This window comes from Primulina eburnea, chromosome 10, assembly GCF_022965805.1.
Source record: "Primulina eburnea isolate SZY01 chromosome 10, ASM2296580v1, whole genome shotgun sequence".
NCBI classification, from domain to species: domain Eukaryota; kingdom Viridiplantae; phylum Streptophyta; class Magnoliopsida; order Lamiales; family Gesneriaceae; genus Primulina; species Primulina eburnea.
The window spans coordinates 12266370-12289841 of record NC_133110.1 but is presented as its reverse complement, the minus strand read 5'-3'; the positions used below and the strand labels follow the sequence as shown (position 1 = coordinate 12289841).

The window sequence follows — 23472 nt, the reverse complement described above, 5'->3', positions numbered from 1 at the left end:
TATAAACACGCAGAAGCGACTTACCATAAAATAAGAACTTGCCAAATTTCGTTCATAAAATGCAACCTAAACCAACAAGACGCGGGGTAGTGCTCCTTCTGGTGATAGGCTCGTGCACGAATGACATGATCTTTATGTTTTTCATGCAGCCCAAATTTCCTTCTCAAATGCCTGGTACACACAACAAATCATCAATTGAGTGAACCGGAAATATACGTCAAAATATTTCAAAACGAGCAATAAAGAAATTAATGGCCCCAAAAAATAATCACACTTACGGCTGAGCGCGCTCCTTGTGAGCTTTTCTTGGAATAGCATTCCTTAAAGAAGACATCTTTATGCTAGCAAAAAAAAATTCACAGAACTTTAAAATCTATTTACGCACTTCAGAAAGGCAAAAACCACTACAGAAAACATAAAGGGCTAACAAAAATCTTGAGTTGAAATAATTTAACCATGAAACAGCGAAGATTATCGGTACAGAAAAAAACAACGGATTTCTTTCGTATTTACACCAAATTCAAAATAATTATTAAGCACAGAAGACTCGCCTGTGGAAAGCGGTGAAGGCTTAGGGTTTAAAGGAGACACCAATGCAGAGAATCTTGATTTGATGAAAAGTATTTTATATTGTGGCAAAAAAATTCTTGTAAATTAACTAAAATTCAATCATGCAAATTGGCTTCCGGATTGAGTGTAAAAACTTATGTGAGACGATATCACGAATCGTATTTTGTGAGATGGGTCTCTTATTTGGATCTCTAATGAAAAATATTACTTTTTTATGCTAAGATTATTATTTTTTATTGTTAATATAGATAGGATTGACCCGTCTCACAGATAAAGATTCGTGAGACCGTCTCACAAGAGACCTACTCCTGATTGAGTATACAACTACACACACAACACACAAAATTATGATATCACAGAAATAAAAAAACAAAATCTTGATATTATATTAAAAAATTTAGAAATAATTTTTATATGATTTTCTTATAATTAACTAGAATAATTACTTAAATTTGATAGTATTTTATTATTTCAAATTTATGAAATTGTAAGAGATGAAATCATATTTTAAAAGATTAATTTGGTTTATAAAAAAAAAGAAATATTTATTAGCATATGATAATTATAGACGAATCACAAATTTTATAAAAATAGGCTTTGGCGATATTTTTTATTAAACAAAATAAAATATTTTATCATTTGTTTGAGCTGATTTTTGTTACATAAAAATTAGATAATGACATTAAATTTAATTACTTCAGGTCTCTTAATGTTTAACAATACTAATATCATTGTGCATGCAATTATTTGATTAGAGTTTAATTTTTAGATTAAACTATGAAGATTGATATTGAAAATATTAATGATTCTTTTGTTATAGTTTGGAATTATTATTTAGATAATGAAAAGGGTAAGGCGACGGTTTTAACGACGGTTTCTCGATCCGTCACCGGAGGCTGCGTCGCATTCTAGAAGCGACGGTTTTTCAACGCCCGTCGCTTATAGCGACGGTTCTTTGGAAGAAGACCGTCGCTATTTTTGCGACGGTTTTAAGAAACCGTTGTAATATTAAGCGACTGTTTATACAAAACCGTCGTTAATATTAGCGACGATTTAAAAAACCCGTCGCTATATTCTATATTTAGCTCGAACCGTCGCTATATAGCGACGGTTTATGAAAACCGTTGCTTATCAAATTAAGCGAAGATTTATTTAAACTGTCGCTCTATAGCGACTGTTTTGATAAAACCCGTCGTCTTTAAAATTAAGCGACAGTTGACTGAAAACGGTCGCTAACATAGCGACGGTAGAATACAAGACCGTAGTACATGCGCGATTGTTTGTTGAATCCGTCGCTATATTTAGCTTGAACCGTCGCTTTATGAAAACCGTTGCTTATCAAATTAAGCGACGGTTTATATAAATTGTCGCTCTATAGCGACTGTTTTGATAAAACCCGTCGTCTTTAAAATTAAGCGACGGTTGATTGAAAATGGTCGCTAACATAGCGACGGTAGAATACAAGACCGTCGCACATGGGCGACGGTTTGTGGAGTTTTCGTAATATTAGCGACGATTGACGAAAAACCGTCGCTAATATAGCGACGGTTTTAATAAACCCGTCGGTATTATAGCGACGGGTGTTAGTAAATTGTCGCTAAATTTAATAGGCGACGATTTTAATAAAAAGCGTCGCTATATAGCAGCGGTTTAGGAAAAACCGTCGCTATAATAGCGACGGTTTTATTAAAACCGTCGCTACACCTTCCGTTTTTTGTAGTGAACCGCGCTATGAATGATAGTTGTAAGTTTATCCACTCTCAAATCCAAATCACATTCTAACTTCTTAACTACTCTAGTCTTTAATTCTAAAGCCATCAATCTTTGTTCCTGAAGTAACAATCAATATCTCATCCAATAATCGGACAACATAAATCTTCAATGGCTTATAAAAAAACATGGTCTGAATCTCTTTCAGCCGATACAAGATCATTTTCCACGAACTTAGGAATCTCTTTATTGGTGTTTAATAGTAATTCTTGAACTTCCTTATCAAACCCATTAAAGTAAACATTGATCAACATCGAACTCAAGACAGATTCTTGAGGCAGACCCCTGCCTAAACAAACCCCACCCAATTCAATGTTGATTTTCTTACATTCAAACAACCTTTTTATCAAATCTAGAAATGCCTTATCTTCAATTTTCTCACCCAGTATCAAAAACAACTTATCAATATTGCCAGAACTAAATAATTCACGATCAAATTTAACAATAAATCACCAACTTGGGTTCACCACAGAATTCATTAAATACCAAATCGATGTGTGGCGGCCCAAGTTTGCTCGTTTGTCATAGCAAAAGGTAGCAAACCTAAAAACTTATGCATAAACCATAAAACTTGTTTGAACTCTCTCCAAAGTAACTCTTTTATTACACATATATCTAAATAGAACATATTTTTAAATGTTAGTTTTCTATATATATATATATATATATATATATATGATAGGATCGGTTAACTCAAGGTGAAAGTGTTTAGAAGGGGGGGGTTGAATAAACACTTGCTAAATTTATAACTTCTTCTAAAAGTTGAGTTCAGTTTTGTTGTAAACTGACTCAAGTATCTTGTTGGTCGATAACAATCAGTTAAACTGAATAAAACAGTTGCGGAAAATTAACTGACTGAAAGATAGAACGAATAACTGAAAGTAAATGACACAGGAAATGTTTCTGGATGTTCGGAGATTTGAATAACTCCTACGTCACCCCTTCTATCACAAAGATAGGATATTCACTAAAAGACTTTGATCAAATACAATAAAGTGTACTGACCCACTTCAGTTTGGACTTATCTATTGCCAAGACTGAAACTCTTAGTTAACAACTCTTTTACAGATCACAACTGATCTTAGCACAACTTGTACAATTTATCGAAGATTACAAAGTGCTTTTTCTAGCTCAAAAACGTAGCCTGAATGCTACTGATAAAACTGATAAGCTTGAGCTTTGATTTTACGAAGTTGAGAGAATATTTTCGCAGAGTAACAGCAAGTAAAATGAGTTGTTCAGAATCGGTCGGTTTTTTCAGCTGTTCTCTTCGACTATTTATAGGCTTCTGTCAACGGTAACATTTATTTGAATAACAGCCGTTGTTTGCCACGTCGATATTCTCTGACAGATCGTACACTGCACCTTTTCTGAAATGCGGCGTTCCACTACTACTGTTGCAGTTAGACTGTACTATTTGTCGGTTGTCGTTTTCACTTGATGACGTGTACAGCTGAAGAATCAGCTGATAACGATCAGTTGGCGAAAATGAACTGGCGAGAACATCTGCTGATATATTATATGCTGAACTATCAGTTGAGCTTGATTCAGTTAAGTCGATCAGTTGATAACTTTAGTTGCTGAATTCAGTTGAGTCTTTTGTCAAACGCCGGAATTAAGTTCCTAACAATTTCCCCCTTTATGGTGTTTTGACAAAACTTTGAAATAAATAACTGAATTCCTCATAGTAGATAAAATAAGATCAATAACTGAAGTAATAGAGATCTGATACAATGAATAAAGCTCTACTAAGAATTCTTCTGCTCTTCCCCCTTTTTGTCAAACTTCTCTATCTTGTCAGATAGCTTGCGAACGTGAGAAGAGAGAACTGTGATAGTGCCTGACAAATTTTCAACAGCGGTAGACAAAGTGACTTGCAGTAGATCAATTTTCCGAGATAAAAGTGATTCCACAGTGTTGACGTGTTGATTGAGAGTTTGTTGAGTAGCAGTCAGACTGGATATGAGATTTTTGTTTTTCGGAATGTCACCAACTGCAAAAGAGAGAGCGGAAACAGCAGATTCGATTTTCTTCAGTCTTTTGAGTGATTCCTCATTGTTTTCTAACTTCGCACTGTGCAAAACCTGCGTAGTCTGAATTTTGGAAATAGCAGAGAGTATTTGATTCATGCTGTTCTGCATATGTTGGACTTCCTCAAAAATGAGATCAAAATCTGCTGAAGTTGGAGGATTGGATTGTTGAGAAGTGCCTGCTTCAAATTGTGGTTGCTGAGAAATGACCAAAGCTTGGTCAGTTGACTTGTTATCAGCATTTGGCTGAACTGAAGTATCAGTTCCAGTTATTGTTCCTTGAACCAAAGTCTCATCAGCAGTCTTTTCTTCTTGATCTTTGGATGAGGAGGGAGGATGTTGGACAGATGATGGTAAAACATCCTGAACTGTTGCCTCTGGTGAATGATCGATTGGTTCAACTTGCATATCAATGTGTAAGACCTGATCATCAGATTGGTCTGGTGGAACAATTTCGACTGAGGTAATAGAGACCTCTGGATTGGTTTGATCAGTAGAGTGATCAACTGGATCATTAACTGGTGCATTAAAGTGAGACTCCTCTACTACTGCTTGAATCACTTCATCAATATGAGCAAGAGATAGCTCAGCTTCAGTATAGAGTGGTTGTTCAATAGATGGTGAAGGAAGCTTATCAGAAACTGGTTCTTCAGTAGGAACCAGAACCAAGGCGGATGATGGTGCTGTTTTGTCAGAGGACGCTGTTTCATCTTGTTCCTCATTGTCATCATCTGAATCTCCTTGGTATACCACGAGTTCTTGATCCGACTCCCAAAATTTGATACGAGATAGTATTCTCATAAGATCAGTGTCAAGCTGAGTGATTACAGCTTGATCAGCATACGCAGTAGGGGCAGTTGGCATGTAGTTGTGTTTAAGTTTAGCGACAATCTGAGCCAACTTCTTTGCTCTCAGTTGATCAAAGAAATAGCTTTTTCTCTCCAAGGCTTGAGCAATAGAGGCAGCTTTGACCGTGCGGAGAACAAGGGCCTCTAGCTTGATAAATCTTTTGAGTTCGGACTGCTCTTTCAGTTGCTTGGCAAAAACTTCAGTACGAAAGACTACCCAGGCGTCATAAGACTTAGTCTTTGCAGCAGCAAAACTGTTCACTTTTGCCCATACGAGATCAATATGAGTCTGAATCGGATTTGTTGGTCTGGGTTCCACAATTAATTTTCCTTTCCCTTTATCACCACTTAAGAGATGAGGGATTTCCAGTCCTGTTCGAGTTGATTCGATCGGCTCGACAAGCTTTATCCCTTTAGGTCTGGCAGGTGCCACACCAATTGGTCGAGATATTTGAGTAACAGGAGCTTGCGTCCTAACCGATTTCTTTATGATACTTGCTGAATCATCTTGTGGAATAATTTGCAGAGGAACTGCCTCTATAGGTTGCTGAACAGTGGAGGAAATCATTTTGTCAGTTGGAGTGTTTACCTCAGAAGTTGTTTTAATCCTTTGAGTTCTTGGCTTCTTCACAATGTGAGGAGGTGGAGTCCTTTCTGATTCTGATGAGCTCAAAACCAATTTTCTTTTGGTAACCTCCCGTTGAGCCAACGCTTTGATTTTCCTGACTGATTTGGTAGCGGCTAACTGAGTCCCAATTTCCTGTTTGATTTTCACAAACTGAGTAGTGGTCAAGTCCATTTTGGATTTGATTGGCATTGTGTTCTTTGCATTGAACACCTTGAATTTCGAGGTTCTCTCAGAGTCCTCAGCCACTAAGCCTTTAGCTTTCAGTAAATAACTGATTTGAACCGCGAAACCCTTGGATTGTTTAGAAGACATAAACATATTCTTCAGGACATTAAAAATGAGATGCTTCCAGTTGAATTTGTGACCAGCCATAATGACGGTAATGGCCTGAAATTTCTCTAAAGTTAAGGCTGCGAATGATCCTGCCTTTGCCAAAATACCTTTAGCAACAACATCAGCCAATAGTTGAACTTCATATTTCAGTTCTTTCTTAGGATCTGAGACCTTAATCTTTCGTCCATCAAGAGAAAGAGAGACTTGCATCTCTTCAATGTCAGAGGCTTTGACATCTGAGAGTTGAGCAATACCTTCAGAAGGTAACTGAAATAAATCACCAAGAGAGTCTTCAGAAATGATCAGTGACTGATGATTGATAGTAGACTTGATATTTCCCTCAGAGTCAATCACGCCAGAAGAGTAGAAATCCTGAAGTTCTTTGGGATAGATTTCCTGAGAGGATTGGCCCAAAAATGTTTGTAGACCAGCAATTTCAAGTTTCTGGAAAACTTTCTGGACATCAGCATCGCCGAAGGATAATAAAGATCCAAAGTTGATGGCCATAGCATTGAGCATGAAAGCGGGAATTTGAGTTGCCATTGATAACTGATAAATTGCCTGAAAGAAAATTCGAGAAATGAGGTAGTTCTTGCTCTAAGGAGTGTTTGAAGTAGTCGAGAAATAAGACTGAAAATAGGCGGGTAATAGTACATATGTACGTGACCATTTCAAGTTCTGGACACGTGTGTACTAAGCAAGTGGATAATTAAATGATTTGGAACGTGGCACGTTGCAACTTCTGATTGGTTGTCAGAGAGCATTTAATGCTAGTAAATCAGTCACGTCGATACATCTGAATAAAGTGTGATTAAATGAATGACGTATGTGAGAAGATTAGAAAAATTCTCAACTGAGCTGTCAGTTAATAAAAACTGAGTGAGTTCAGTCGAGATTTTACTAACAACTGACTTCTCAGTCATCATTTTAAATCAGATTATTCCTCTTTAAAATATGCAGAAGCTGAAGATTTAAGCATTAAAATAGAAGAAAATCTTATTGCTTAGGAGAATAATCGTCGGCTGACGTCATCAGTTCATCTTGCGTCATCCTGTGCTATAAATTCAATTGAATCAGTTAGAGTTAAACACATATCATTAAGCAATAAACACACATGGCAAGAGCTGGAAGTTCAAGAGTTCCTGTTAATGTTCCCCCTTAATGCGAGCATTAATAAGAACTAAAAACGCTTAAGACAAGATTAAATAAATCCTGAAATTTAGAAGATAAATCGACGTCTAAAAAGTAGAGTCCTTTGGTGTTCCTCATCCTGTTCTATAAATGAGATTCACTCGGTCAGTAACAAATATCTTTAAGGAACAGATATAGTAAGAAAAGAAAAGAAAAATGGCAGGAGCTGGTACTATCAAGACTTTGAAGAAGGCAGAGGAGATTATGAAGAAAGCGATGGAGTGCATGAAGAAGCAGGTGGAGGATGAGGCTTTCCAGTATATCCTCAAGTATCAAGAAGATCTCCAGGGGCTCCATTTCCTCTGGGAGAATGAAATGGCTACCACTCCCAGCCAGCAGAGGAAGCTCGAGAAGTATCGAGCCCGACTGCATGAGTTCAACATGGGAGACATCTTCAGGTCTGACAATCTTTACGAGTTAGCGCTCCGTAAAGAGAAGAATCTGCTGGAGGATGTGGCTGCATTACCCAGCTTTGTTGCCATTCAAGATGAAGACCTGAGAGCATGGTTAACAAACTGGAAAGAGTCTGTAGAGCAGGAACTGAAAAATGTAATCAGAAAGAATTTTATCAGTGATGAATGAAAAACTCTTATTTTTATTTTGATATATGTTTGCAAGGATTAGTTTTAACATTCTCAGCAGTTGATAACGAGAAACTGAAACAGAATGAAATAAAACTAATAATCGAAAAAAAAAATGAACAACTGATGTACTTCCAATAAACTGATTTAAGATAACTCTATTAAACCAAGTATATTTCTAAAGTAAGAAAACTTAGTCTCGGGTAGTGGTTTGGTGAAGATATCAGCTGCTTGTTGTTCAGTTGATACGTATTCCAGTCTGATTTCCTTCTTGAGAGCATGATCTCTGATGAAGTGATGTCTGACATCTATGTGTTTAGTTCGAGAGTGAAGAACTGGATTGTAGGTTATAGCAATTGTGCTTGTGTTGTCACAAAATATAGGTGATTCTTTAGCATCAACTCCATAATCTCTCAGTTGTTGCTGAATCCAGAGCAGTTGGGCACAACAGCTTCCAGCAGCAAGATATTCTGCTTCAGTTGTGGAAGTTGCTATGGATGTTTGCTTTTTGCTGAACCAAGAAATCAGTCGGTCTCCTAGAAACTGACATGATCCACTTGTACTTTTTCGATCAAGTTTACATCCTGCATAGTCTGCATCTGAATAACCAACTAAATTGAAAGATGAGTCTTTAGAATACCATAACCCAACATTTTGTGTGCCTTTAAGATATTTCAAAATACGTTTGGCAGCAGCAAAATGTGATTGCTTAGGATTTGCCTGAAATCTAGCACACATACAGACAGCAAACACAATATCAGGACGACTAGCAGTCAGATACAATAATGAACCTATTAAACCTCTGTAAAGCGTCGTTTCAACTGATATTCCCCCTTGATCAGTGTCTAGTTTAACTGATGAGCTCATGGGAGTGCTTGCAGCTGAACATGATTCCATGCCAAATTTCTTTAGCAATTCCTTTGTATATTTTGTTTGACTGATGAAGGTGCCTGAATCCAATTGCTTCACTTGTAATCCAAGAAAGAAAGTCAGTTCACCCATCATGCTCATTTCGAATTTTTCCTGCATCAACTTAGCAAATTTCTCACATAATTTGGGGTTAGTTGACCCAAATATGATATCATCAACATAAATTTGAACAAGTAAGATATGATCATTCTTAGAAAATTTGAACAACGTCTTATCAACTGATCCAACAGAAAAATCATGATCAGTTAGAAATTTTGAAAGGGTTTCGTACCAAGCTCTTGGAGCTTGTTTAAGTCCATATAAGGCTTTGTTCAAGTGATAGACATGATCAGGAAGGTGATGATTAACAAAACCTGGAGGTTGTTCAACAAAGACTTCTTCCTGCAACTGTCCATTCAGAAATGCGCTTTTAACATCCATCTGGTACACTTTGAAATTTTTGAATGATGCATAGGCCAGGAATATTCTTATTGCTTCCAATCTTGCAACTGGTGCATATGTCTCATCATAATCAATCCCTTCTTCCTGCCTGTATCCTTGTGCAACTAGCCTTGCTTTGTTGCGCACAACTGAACCATCCTCGTTCAGTTTGTTCCTGTAAACCCATTTTGTACCTATAACAGTTTTGGAAATCGGTCTTGGAACTAAGTTCCAGACATTATTATGGATAAACTGATTTAACTCTTCTTGCATAGCATTCATCCAGTTAGGATCAGCAAGAGCTTCGTCAGTTTTCTTTGGTTCCAGTTGAGATACAAAAGCGGAATGAATGAATAAGTTAAGCATTTGATTTCTCGTTCTTACCGGATCAGATGGATTACCTATCACCAATTCTTGGGGATGTGATTTCTTCCATCTGAGTTCAACATTTGTTGATTCCAAATTGGTAACTGCTTCAGTAGGTAACTGATTGGTTTCAGTTTCAGTTGGAGCTGTTTCAGTTGGCAACTGAGTCTCATTTGTTTGTTCTACTAACTGATTAGCTTCCAATTCATCAGCCTGATCTAATATTTCAGGTTCAGGTGTTTGGAGATTACTTTGATTAATATGAATATCTTCTTCATCATCATCCTCCAAACTGATATCTGTAAATCTGTCAGCTAGCTCAACTGTATCAGTTGGCTTATCAGTTAGTACAGTTTCATCAAAGACAACATGAATAGATTCTTCAACATTTAAAGTGTTTTTGTTGAAGACTCTGTAAGCTTTACTTACTGATGAATAACCAAGAAATATTCCTTCTGCAGATTTAGCATCAAAAGCTTTTAAATGAGTTTTACCATTTTCGAGTATAAAACATCTGCAGCCGAATATTTTAAAGTAAGAAACCACACTTTTTCTCCCATGCCAGATCTCATACGGTGTTTTCAAATGATTCTTATTAATCATAGATCTGTTTTGAGTGTAACACGCAGTGTTCACTGCTTCTGCCCAAAACCTTTGAGAGATACTAGAATCAGCAAGCATTGTTCTAGCAGCTTCCTTTAGTGTTCGATTTCTCCTTTCAGCTACACCATTTTGCTGAGGAGTTCTTGCTTCTGAGAGCTCATGTTTGATTCCAGTATTCTCTAAATAGTTTGAAAGAATTTTATTGATAAATTCAGTTCCTCGATCGGATCTGATTCTGTCAATTCCAACTGATTTTTCATTTGATAATCTTTTGAAAAGCTTGATCAGTTGAGCAGCAGTTTGGTCTTTGGTCTTGAGAAAAATGACCCATGTGAATCTTGAAAAATCATCTACAACCACCAAGGTGTATTTCATTCCCCCTAAGCTCATCACCGGTATTGGACCAAAGAGATCCATATGTAACAGTTCTAAGCATCGGGAAGAAGATTTACGACCCTTGTTCTTAAAAGAAGATTTTATTTGTTTGCCAAACTGACATGCTGAGCAAATTTTGTCTTTTGTAAAATCCATTTTGGGCAGCCCAGTAACAAGATCATGTTTACTCAAATATGCAATAGATTTGAAATTCAAGTGGTTTAATCTCTTATGCCATAACCAGTTTTTGGAAAAATTTGAAGCAATAAGACACACTGGTGCATAAGGTTGATCATTCCAGCTGACTTTGTATGTGTTTCCACATCTTTTGCCAGTTAGAATGATCTCATCAGTTGAGTTTTTGACTGAGCAACTAAGTTTGTCAAATTGAACTGAAAATCCATTATCGCATAACTGACTGATGCTTATCAGATTATACTTGAGATTCTCAACTAATAAGACATCATTAATGGTGAAGTTACCATGGATAAGCTTACCCTTACCCACAGTTTTACCTTTCGAGTTGTCTCCAAAACTAATCTTTGGACCAGTGTATTTGACTAGTTGAGATAATATCCTTGAATCTCCTGTCATGTGGCGTGAGCATCCACTGTCCAGATACCATATAGATCCAGTACTTGTGCCTGTTACCTGCAGTCAAATACAAAATAAGATTGTGGTACCCTTTGTTTATTTGGGTCCGAAGTTGATTAGTCCTTTAGGGATCCAAACTTGAATCAGTCTGACTGGCCGTCCAGTTGCTGTATTCCATGTGGTCCTTCTCGTTTTGTGTGTGCTTTGTGTGTGATGCATAGGTGAAACAATATGTGATTTTGCCTTTCCCAACTGATTGTTCAGCCAATATCGCTTCTGAACAGGCTTACAGTTATAGTAGTTGGAGTATTCATTTGAAAATTGTTTTGAAATTCTTTTCGATCTTTGACTACGAGAGTCAGTTGAAACATTTGGACTATATCCAATACCATATCTGTTTGCCTCGTTCTTGTTCTCAATGGCCGGTTCAATCAGTTTACTTGGTTCAAGCTGTTCTTGTTCCACGACTGATTTGACAAAGCGAATGAATTTTCCTTTGCTCATATTCAGTTGTGGCTGAGTATCATTGGAAGTAATCTCACTTTGACTACTGAACCCTAGTCCAGTTTTGTCAGCAACTGATTTTTGCGAATTTTGAATATCAGTTAAAGTTGCAGAAGATTTATTCCAAGCCTGAATGAGCTCGTTGTGCTTTGCATTTTCAATCATCAATTTTTGAATCAACAATTGATTCCTGCTCTTTTCAGCATTGAGCTCAGCAATTTCCCTTTTTAGACTCAACATCTCAACTGACTGATCAGTTTTAGTATTGTTGTCCAAGGGATCATCTTGCTTTGCCTTGGCTTTTTCAAACGATAAAGCAAGCTTTTGATACTCACTTACCATGTCATGAAGAGTAGAAATAAGTTCATCTCTTGAGAAATTAGTTGAGCTGAAGTCGAATACCTGCTGATTGTCTGATTGATCTTCCGTCTCATCAGCCATCAGACACTTGACTTCTTCCTCTTCGTCACTAGAACTGTATGAAGTTTCTGCTTCTGACTCATCACTGTCAGTCTCTGCCCATTTGGCTTTGCTTTCTTCAGCTACTAGCACTTCATGCTTCTTTTTATAGTTTTTCCTTTCATCCTTAGGTCTCCTTTTGTGCTCGTATGATTTCTTTTTCCGTTCAGTTGAGACTTGACTGTCCTTCTTTGGTTTTGGACAGTCAGCAATGAAATGTCCTGGCTTTCCACAGTTATAGCAAGCGTTTGACTCTTCTCTGGAGTTGTTTCTTTGGTAGCTCTTCTGAAAATTTCCCTGATTCTTCCTCATGAATCTACCAAACTTTCTGATAAACAATGACATAGCATCATTGCTCAATTGATCTGCAGCTTTCTCCACTGAACCAGTTGGTTCTGTTCTTATAGCAGTTAAAGCAGTAGTTGCTGAAGGTGTTGATGGTTCTGCTTCTCCTCGAGTTTGTAACTCAAACTCATAAGCTTTCAGATCAGCAAACAAATCATGAATTTCAACTTTGTTCAAGTCTTTTGATTCCCTCATAGCCATTGTCTTGACATCCCATTCCCTGGGAAGTCCTCTGATAATCTTGAGAGCCACTTCTTTATTTGTATACACCTTTCCAAGTGCATTCAGTTCATTTATGATTCCACTGGTTCTTTCATCATATTCAAGCATTGATTCTCCAGCTTTCATTTTGATGTTGTCAAACTTCTGTACAGCAACAGAAAGTTTGTTTTCCTTTGTTTGCTCATTTCCCTCACATAACTGAATTAGCTTTTCCCATATCTCTTTTCCTGTCTTGCACATCTTGATCTTACTGAACGTTATCTTGTCCAGTGTTTTATACAGTATGTCCTTGGCTACATTGTCAAGGTTTGCTTTCCTTTTATCTTCAGCAGTCCACTCATCTCTGGGTTTTTCGATTCTTTGAGGTGCCCCTTCAGTGATGGCAACTGCTGTGTTTGCTTTCAGAATTTTCATTGGCCCGTCAGTTATGACGTACCACATATCATCATCTTGTGCAGCTAAGTGAGCCTGCATTCTGATTTTCCAGTCGTCAAAGTCTTCCCTGGAAAACATAGGAATTTTGTTGAAAGAAGACATGATGAATCAGTTGAGAATATGTTCTATGACAAGATAACCTTTGCTCTGATACCACTTGATAGGATCGGTTAACTCAAGGTGAAAGTGTTTAGAAGGGGGGGTTGAATAAACACTTGCTAAATTTATAACTTCTTCTAAAAGTTGAGTTCAGTTTTGTTGTAAACTGACTCAAGTATCTTGTTGGTCGATAACAATCAGTTAAACTGAATAAAACAGTTGCGGAAAATTAACTGACTGAAAGATAGAACGAATAACTGAAAGTAAATGACACAGGAAATGTTTCTGGATGTTCGGAGATTTGAATAACTCCTACGTCACCCCTTCTATCACAAAGATAGGATATTCACTAAAAGACTTTGATCAAATACAATAAAGTGTACTGACCCACTTCAGTTTGGACTTATCTATTGCCAAGACTGAAACTCTTAGTTAACAACTCTTTTACAGATCACAACTGATCTTAGCACAACTTGTACAATTTATCGAAGATTACAAAGTGCTTTTTCTAGCTCAAAAACGTAGCCTGAATGCTACTGATAAAACTGATAAGCTTGAGCTTTGATTTTACGAAGTTGAGAGAATATTTTCGCAGAGTAACAGCAAGTAAAATGAGTTGTTCAGAATCGGTCGTTTTTTCAGCTGTTCTCTTCGACTATTTATAGGCTTCTGTCAACGGTAACATTTATTTGAATAACAGCCGTTGTTTGCCACGTCGATATTCTCTGACAGATCGTACACTGCACCTTTTCTGAAATGCGGCGTTCCACTACTACTGTTGCAGTTAGACTGTACTATTTGTCGGTTGTCGTTTTCACTTGATGACGTGTACAGCTGAAGAATCAGCTGATAACGATCAGTTGGCGAAAATGAACTGGCGAGAACATCTGCTGATATATTATATGCTGAACTATCAGTTGAGCTTGATTCAGTTAAGTCGATCAGTTGGTAACTTTAGTTGCTGAATTCAGTTGAGTCTTTTGTCAAACGCCGGAATTAAGTTCCTAACAATATATATATAAAACATTCAAAACAACACTCTATTTTCCCACTTTTTTCTATTATATTTTTATGGAAAAGAATTTCGGCAATTAAAATATCACACACATTATTGTAGTTCTTCGCAGTGAAATTTGATGGATCTGACTGCTCTAATGGCAGAGTATTTTTGGGAACTTAAAAGCGTGAAATATCACTATATCGGTAACTATATCTTTTTCATTATTTATAATATTATATTATTATTTTATATAATATAACAATTTTCAGTCACACCATAAATTCAACATGTGTTTTTCGATTCGATCACCGGTCCGGTCATGAAGGTGATCCGGTTATGAAAACATTGAAGTATACTTTATTTTCCAACATTAGTCACAGAAAAATTATGTTTCAACGTTTACGGTTGTTCCGATTAAAAAATCACGCAGTTTCCACAAAGTTACGAAAATTGTGATTCCCAAATGACTACAGGATATTGTTGCACGTCCCCTCCTCAGGTTCTCATTCAAGAAATCTTCGTTATATAAGTATTCTATTCAACGTTTCCTTTCCTGTCGCCATTTATACACGAGTCTTGAAGATGGACTAACCATTTCATCTTCACGCAGTTTGCGTTTCTTACCCCTTTTCTGCACCAATGATGCATTAAAATGATTACCCTACAGCGAAACAAGGAAAAATGAAGCGTATAACGTACTCTCTGAAATATTGATACATGTAACTCTTTCTGCATAGACATATCCGTGTATATTTTCTCTAGATCTTTTAACCGTTTTTTTCTAGCCTCTAGCTCTCGATATAAAGAATCTATCTTCCTGCATGTTGACCGTGTTTCTATACATGATTAAACTAAACTCCTCAACCACAAATTCTAGTCTAACTTCCTCGATGTTGAAGAGAAACAAAAGTAATATGAAGGACTAAAGCTAAGGAGAGACTGAAAAGAAATTTGGAAATCAACCAAAGCAAAACTTATCAAAAGGAAAAGGATTTGTGCACGGCGGACAAATAACCAACCGTTTGATTCGACAAAGTTATGTTCTACAAGAAACAGAAAAGTCATTAGGAATAAAACTAAATACCCAAAATCAAAGTAGAAAGATACAACATAGAAAAAGGATTAAATTTTAGGAAAATGCAGCAACGATTGCAAAAAAGCAAGACCCTTTAGGGAATATGATAGATAGTAGTTCATGATAAAAGAAACGTCAGTTGGGTTTAAATGCTCTAGCACTTGTACATCAATTCGATTTCTTGAACCAAAGTTCGTCAAGTGGCAAGGATAAATGATGGAGAAAAGTATCATCCCCTAATTCCCATAAAATTTATACAAAGATACAGCACCCACAATGACGGGATAGTATTTATCTCTGTGAAAAAATAGAAGCCCAGTAGAAAGTCCAGACAAGACAAAAAGGACACACGGCCATAAATATTTATCATGCACGCATAAATGGAATTATAATTAACTCACATAGCATGCGATTGATATTCCCAATTGGTATATATTTGTGACCAACAAATCCAAAAAAGTTTTTAAAGAGAAAACTCGAAAAATAGCAGGGAATACCAATGAAGTAGAAATTGAAAACTAAATTCAATAAGAAAAATAAGATATTATGACAAGGCGCCAAATATCACCATATTCAATCAACAAGTGAGGTATTGATAACTTAAAGGGGGTAAAGTATGGGTGTTAAAGAGACAAATGAAAGAGCTGTGAGGACAGTCAGACTAAAGCAAATTATTTCTGATTGTCAAGGAAAATTTGTAGTCCACTTCGTTTTTGCAATATAGCTTATGGATTGACGGTGATGATATCATTTGTTACTCATCTTAATTGTGGGGAGGCAAGTAGAAACAGGTTTTCAACCTGGCAATCCAATTTTGTAGGAGGTAATTGACTAAAAAAAATAGCTTTCAGTACCTCAAAATAACTTTAGGCAAGTCTTTAAAAGCTGATGGGTTCCCTTGTTCTGAAACTTTTTTGCGTACTTCTCTTGCCTCCTCCCTAGAAAGAGAATCAACAGCCAGCCATCATACTTCATGAAACAAAAAATATCTACTAAGCTCAAAATGCTATACTACTGATCAATATTTGCCCTGCACCATTTTATGCATTAATACTTTGTGTGACCAGTACATTACCACCAAATCACTGTCTTGGATGAAAAAAAAATATGTCATTTGCAGACACACAAGTGTAAACATGGAATTCAAGTGATTCAAACAGAAGTTCCAGAGAAGACAGTCTCATTGCACCTTGGTCATTGAACTTTTGAAATTGGCCTTCAGATTTTTTTATCTTAATTGCCTAGATTACATATTAGACGTTCTTTCTAAAGCAGAAGGGAATAAAATGACTTTGAAGAAATAAATTAATTGAGCTATCAGAAGCGACCATATCTGATAATGAGAAAAGAATAAACTTTGGTGGTGACATAACTGTTATAACATGAAATTGACTACTCTAAAAAATGGGTATGAAAACTATCAAGAATCAGCAGAAAAAGGGCTTGATCACTCACCTGTTGTCGGCATAATAAACATGTTTGGATGATGACTGATTGTCAAGAGAATGCAGCATACCATTAAGTCTTTCAATTTTCTGCAAAATTTAAATTTCAGAATAAAGAACCTGCATGACAGCTATCTCGAGAATCCGAGACCCAAAAAACCAGAAACTCTAAAATGAAACCTTTTTTTCAGTTTGAAGCTTCTGCAAAATATATCCAATGTCTTGGGTCTTCATCAACATCAGCTCTTCGTTAGTGTACTTATTAGCCTGGATCCTTTACAAAATCCACATTCAACAGCTAATATTCAAATTACACTCAAATAAATATCCTCAAAAGAGAACAAATAACCTCATAAAAATAAAATTTTCCAGCTTACTCAGGTTTATGGACTCCGCCAACAGTTTTTGTTTTAATCATCTTGAAGTAAAATTCATCTGGGTTCCTCAATGCTGTTTTTTCCTTAAGTTTCATTTATAAACATGCAGAAGCGACTTTCCATAAAATAAGAACTCGTCAAATTTCGTTCACAAAATGCTACCAAAACCAACAAGACGCAGGGTAGTTGAAATTACCAGTAAAGTCTGCTCCTTCTGGTGATAGGCTCGTGCACGAATGACATGATCTTTATGTTTTTCGAGCAACCCAAATTTCCTTCTCGAATGCCTGGTACACACAACAAATCATCAATTGAGTGAACCGGAAATATACGTCAAAATATTTCAAAACGGGCAATGAAGAAATTAATGGCCCCAAAAAATAATCACACTTACGGTTGAGCGCGCTCCTTGTGAGCTTTTCTTGGAATAATATTCCTTAAAGACGACATCTTTATGCTAGCAAAAAAAATTCACAGAACTTTAAAATCAATTTACGCACTTCAGAAAGGCACAAACTACTACAGAAAACATAAAGGGCTAACAAAAATCTAGAGTTGACATAATTTAACCGTGAAACAGCGAAGATTATCGGTACAGAAAAAAAAACAACGGATTTCTTTCGTATTTACACCAAATTCAAAATAATTTTAAAGCACAGAAGACTCGCCTATGGAAAGCAGTGAAGGGTTAGGGTTTAAAGGAGACACCAATGCAGAGAATCTTGATTTGATGAAAAGTATTTTATATTGTGGCAAAAAATTTATTCTAAATTAACTAAAATTCAATCATGCAAATTGGCTTCCGGATTGAGTGCAAAAACTTATGTGAGACAATATCACAAATCGTATTTTATGAGATGGATCTCTTATTTGGATCTTCCATGAAAAATATTACTTTTTATGCTAAGATTATTATTTTTTATTTTTTAAAAAGTTCAGTTGGGCCTACATAATCAAACACATGCACAATCATTTTATTTGTGTCTAAACTCGAGTGTCCTAGACTCTAATTCAAACGTTTCCCAGTTACGCTCTGATATCAAACTGTCAGGGCCCGTGCTCTACTTAATATTTAATTACCAAACAACAAGGACTAATTGGTGTAAGCAGCGAAAAAGAGTTTAAAACGTTCATTTGGGCCTACATAAATTTCGGCATGATCTCCCCGTAAGTAGGACATCCCAAAAATTTCAAAACACAACAACAACAATATACGCTCGAAAATAACGTCAGGTTCACAATCAACCCAACAAATATCCTACAGTCGCACTGGCCAGGACTAGACACAACATACAACGAATAAAATCCAAAACAACATAAAAACATCTCCATACAACTACACAGGGCATTTCCCTGGAAAATGTATCCAACCAGTATAATATATAAATATCTGGGAACTCTGACTCAAACCAACTGACTACTGGGTACCACTCGCTGACGCTCCACCAGACGCGTCAAAACCCCTGGAATGACCTGATATGACATCAAAAACAACCACAACATCAAAAGAAAACAGGGGTAGGATCCCAGTACGACAAAACAGTAAAATCACGACGTATATAAAAGACATGTAATAATACCAAGTAAATGCAATGCTATGCGATGCATGAATGGTAACAACGGAACAACGGATACCGAATGGAGTCCAAACGAATAGCATCATCAACAGTAACAGTGGCCACCCGTGCCAGGAATGCAGCATCAAATCGCCGCTCGTCCATGCACGTAGCATCGGGAATGCGAGTAGCTAATTCGCTCGTCCCTAGCTGTCATCTGTTAATGTGGCTAATCCTAACCCACTCGTCCCTCTGATTACTCAATATATCTCAACAGAACCAACATAAATAGCCGTCAAAGGAGTCAAGGCTCAATATGTTATGCCAACATAATTTATGCATGAATGTAACAGAATCAACATTCAATGCACATAATAGCAAACAACATTCACTGAATATTCTTACACGCCAATATAACCGTCATAATGATATAGGTTTGAGCATACCTCAATTGCAACTTACAATACCACGGTAAATTCTTAAGGACTATTGGATGAACTCGCCCAACAGTAAAACCTACAATATAAATTCGCTATATACCTCAATATATTGCATTCTAACTGACTAAAACAAATTAAATCAGCTCGGTTAACAATCGAATTTCGGGCAGCCTATATAACCCGATCAAATTCTGAAATTCAGGCTTAATACCTCAAGAAACGAAGCTAAAACGCACAACTATGATCTCGCGAAGATGGCTTGCCGGAAATGTCGCCGAAAACACTGTTCACGCCGGAAACCTAGCTGGAAATTAGGGGAAAAGCTCAAGACTTCACTTTTACAAATTAATCCACCGAAATTCGAAGCCAAAAGCTTACCTAAAACCGAATCGAAGCTCATGCACAGTGCTGGAAAACAGGGCCGATCGAACTCGATAACTTAAAATTCATGGCAGGAAATACTCTAATAGGTTGAAGGAAGAAAGTTTGCTAAGCTGCTGCACTATTCTCCGACCACCGGTGGCGCTGCGCGACTGAAGCAGAAAGATGAAAGGAGCGACAGGTTGCTGGAAATGGAAGAGAAAGGATTATTTTGTTTCATCAGATATACGCTACACAAAATGGGTTGGATATGTTTAAATAAAATGGGAAATGGGCTGGGCTTACTTATTGTTATTGGGCCTCACATTCTCCCCCACTAATAAAAGATTTCGTCCTCGAAATCTAACAAACACAACACTGATATCCACAACATTACGACTGATAATACATAGGAAATTCAGAATACATCACGTAATTCATTACATTCTCAAAAAAATGAGGCCATTCTTGTCGCATCTTTGCCTCTAATTCCCATGTAGATTCTTCTCTTCAATGCCTGCTCCATTGTACCAAAACTAGTGGAATCAACTTGCTCCTGAGCTGTCTTTCCTTGCGGTCCAAAATTTGCACTGGATGTTCAACATAGCTAAGGGAACTGTCTAACTCCACATCCTCGACATTCAAGATATGAGACGGATCTGGCTCAAACTTCCGTAACATAGATACATGAAACACATTATGTATCAAAGATAAACTCTGCTGCAAATCCAAACGATAAGCCAATGTTCCAATCCTCTCAACAATCCCATACGGACCAATATAACGTGGAGCCAACTTCCCTTTATGTCCAAATCTCATAGTACCTCGGAATGGTGATACTTTCAAGAAAACATAATCCCCCACTTGGAACTCTAAAGGTCTACGCCTTTTATTAGCATAACTGGCTTGACGATCCTGGGCTGCTTTCATCCTTTTCCTGATCAATTCAACTTTATCTTTCATTTCTTGAATAACTTCTGGTTTTGACATCTGTCTTTCTCCTACCTCTTCCCAACATATCGGCGATTTGCACTTCCTTCCATACAAAGCTTCAAATGTTCCATACCGATTGTTGCCTGAAAACTGTTATTGTAAGAGAATTCAACCAAAGATAATGATTTTTTCCAACCACCTTTGAAATCCATCACTACTGCTCGTAACATATCCTCTAGAGTCTGGATGGTTCTTTTTGACTGACCATCTGTCTGCGGGTGATAGGCGGTGCTCATAGCCAACTTTGAACCCAAAGCTGATTGCAAACTTCCCCAAAACTTCGAAGCAAAGCTTGGATCATGATCAGATACTATGGTTACTGGCACACCATGCAATCTCACTATATGATCAATGTACAGTTTCGCCATTTTCATATAAGTACAGGTACGATCATACAGAATAAAATGAGCTGATTTAGACAATCTATCAACAATCACCCAAATCGCATCAAAAACACGATTAGAACGAGGTAGATGTGTCACGAAATCGATAGAAATGTGCTCCCAGTTCCATTGCGGCACTTCAAGACTATGCAACATTCCAACAGGTCTCATTCTTTCGGCTTTAACTTGTTGACACGTTAAACATTTAGCCACAAAATGAGAAATATCTTTCTCCATACCTTCCCACCAATAAAAAGCTCTCAAGGTATGATACATCTTTCGAATTCTTGGATGAATACTGTGCCGACTACAATGTGCTTCTCGAAGTATAGCTTCTTTCAAATCTATCAAATTAGGAACCACAAGTCTACCATTAAAGCGTAGACTACCATCTGAGGCAACACTAAACTTTTCTGTCTGACCTGTTCGAGACAATTATTTTAATCTTTGAATGTGCGGATCGGTCATCTGTGCTGCTTTGATACTGATAAAAATCTGTGGCTCAACTTGAATAGATGACACTATAAAGTAGTCTCCACTGATCTGATAAGTCCATCCTGAAGTTCCCAATTGCTCGTGAACTTTAGAGATAGTGAAAGACGTCAGCATAGCATTCTGAACTTTCCTGCTGAGAGCATCTGCAACAAGATTCATTCGACCTGGTTGATACTAAATCTCACAATCAAAGTCTTTAAGCAATTCCATCCATCGACGATGTCTCATGTTCAATTCAGGCCGTGAGAAAAGATATTTAAGACTCTTGTGATCCGAATAAATCACAAACTGCTCACCATACAGATAATGACGCTATAACTTCAATGCAAACACAATGGTAGCCAACTCTAAATCATGAACTGGATAGCGGGTCTCACGCGGTTTCAATTGACGAGAAGCATATGCAATCACTCGCACATTTTGCATTAAAACACAACCAAGTCCATTCAAAGATGCATCTGAACAAACAACATATCCACCTGATCCGGATGGCAAAGCTAGCACTGGAGCTGATGTCAACTTTTCCTTCAAAGTCTGAAAACTCGACTCACATTCATAAGTCCACACAAAACGTCGATCTTTTTGTGTTAATTGGGTCATAGGCCATGCTATAACAGAAAATCCTTCAATAAAATGCCTATAATACCCTGTCAATCCCAAAAAGCTGGGAATATGAGAAATATTCGTCAGTGTTGTCCAATTGATAACAGCTTCCACTTTACTAGGATCCACTGATACTCCTTGAGCTGATATAACATGACCCAGAAATACGACTCTGTCCAGCCAGAATTCACATTTAGAAAATTTTGTATACAATTGCGCTGCTCTGAGTGTCTGGAAGACTAACCTTAAATGTTCTAGATGCTCCTTCCTTATTTTCGAATAAATCAGAATGTCATCTATGAATACAATAACAAATATGTCTATAAATTCTCGAAAAACACGATTTATCATATCCATAAAAACCGCAAGAGCATTAGTCAATCCAAAAGGCATGACCAAAAATTCATAATGTCCATAACGCGTTCGAAATGCTGTCATCGGAACATCTTTCTCTCGAACTCTAAGCTGGTGGTAGCTAGAACGAAGATCGATCTTTGAATACACTGATGTACCCTGCAACTGATCAAACAAGTCATCGATACGCGGCAGAGGATACTTATTCTTCACTGTAGCTTTGTTCAACTTCCTGTAATCAATGCACATTCTCATCGTTCCGTCTTTCTTCTTTACAAACAATACCGGAGCTCCCCAAGGTGACATTCTTGGTCTAATGTAGCCTTTTACTAGAAGTCCTGTAATTGCTCTTTGAGTTCTTTCAATTCCGTTGGAGCCAAACGATATGGTGCTCTCGAAATAGGATTTGTCCCGGACACCAACTCAATGCTAAAACCAATTTCCCTCTGGGCTGGAAATCCAGGAAATTCATCGAAAAATACATCAGGGAATTCCTTGACAACAGGAATATCAGAAACTTCAAATCTTTTTCCCTGAGTCGCATCAACTGTATAGATCATGAATCCTTCATTTCCTGTCGACAAGATTCTAAACATTTCCATTGCTGACACTAATGGAATACATGATTCTGAATCACTACCGTAAAAATTCCATTTACTACCATAATACGGTCTGAATCTGACAACTCCATGGAAACAATCAACAGTAGCTCGATAATTAGACAGAGTATCCACTCCCAGAATACAGTCACAGTCAGACATATCTAGCTTGATGAGATTAGTTATCATAATATTATCATCGAATCTAATCACACAATTCAGAACTATCTCATGAGACATCAAACATACACCGGCAGGAGTAGAGACTGACACAGTATCTATCAATGGATTAGTAGCACTCTCATGCTCATCAGCAAATCCAACAGATATAAATGAATGAGATGCTCCTGTGTCTATCAGTATGCGTGCATGATGATTAAAAATAAGGCAGATACCTGTGATAACTCCGCCCTGTGCGTCTTGAACTTAATCTTGATCTTGAGTTAGAGCATGAACTTGAGCCTGCTGTGGCCCTAGGAAACGCTGATG

General features: G+C 37.2%; 1 protein-coding gene and 1 long non-coding RNA gene across 2 annotated transcripts; both read right to left on the bottom strand.

Annotated features, from left to right (window-relative positions):
- Nucleotides 1–14841: 14841 nt before the first annotated feature.
- Nucleotides 14842–17650, bottom strand: LOC140802942 (probable U3 small nucleolar RNA-associated protein 11). Its single transcript, XM_073158557.1, has 8 exons — nucleotides 17595–17650; nucleotides 17401–17487; nucleotides 17201–17296; nucleotides 17004–17097; nucleotides 16834–16913; nucleotides 16233–16316; nucleotides 15021–15120; nucleotides 14842–14934 (listed from the first exon to the last, which is right to left on the bottom strand). The coding sequence occupies exons 1-8, from the start codon at nucleotides 17648–17650 to the stop codon at nucleotides 14842–14844; spliced, it is 690 nt and encodes a 229-aa protein (XP_073014658.1).
- A 736-nt stretch (nucleotides 17651–18386) lies between these two features.
- On the bottom strand, nucleotides 18387–19254 carry LOC140842432 (uncharacterized). Its single transcript, XR_012120412.1, has 2 exons — nucleotides 18836–19254; nucleotides 18387–18673 (listed from the first exon to the last, which is right to left on the bottom strand). It is a non-coding gene; the product is annotated as an uncharacterized lncRNA (long non-coding RNA).
- Nucleotides 19255–23472: the final 4218 nt, after the last annotated feature.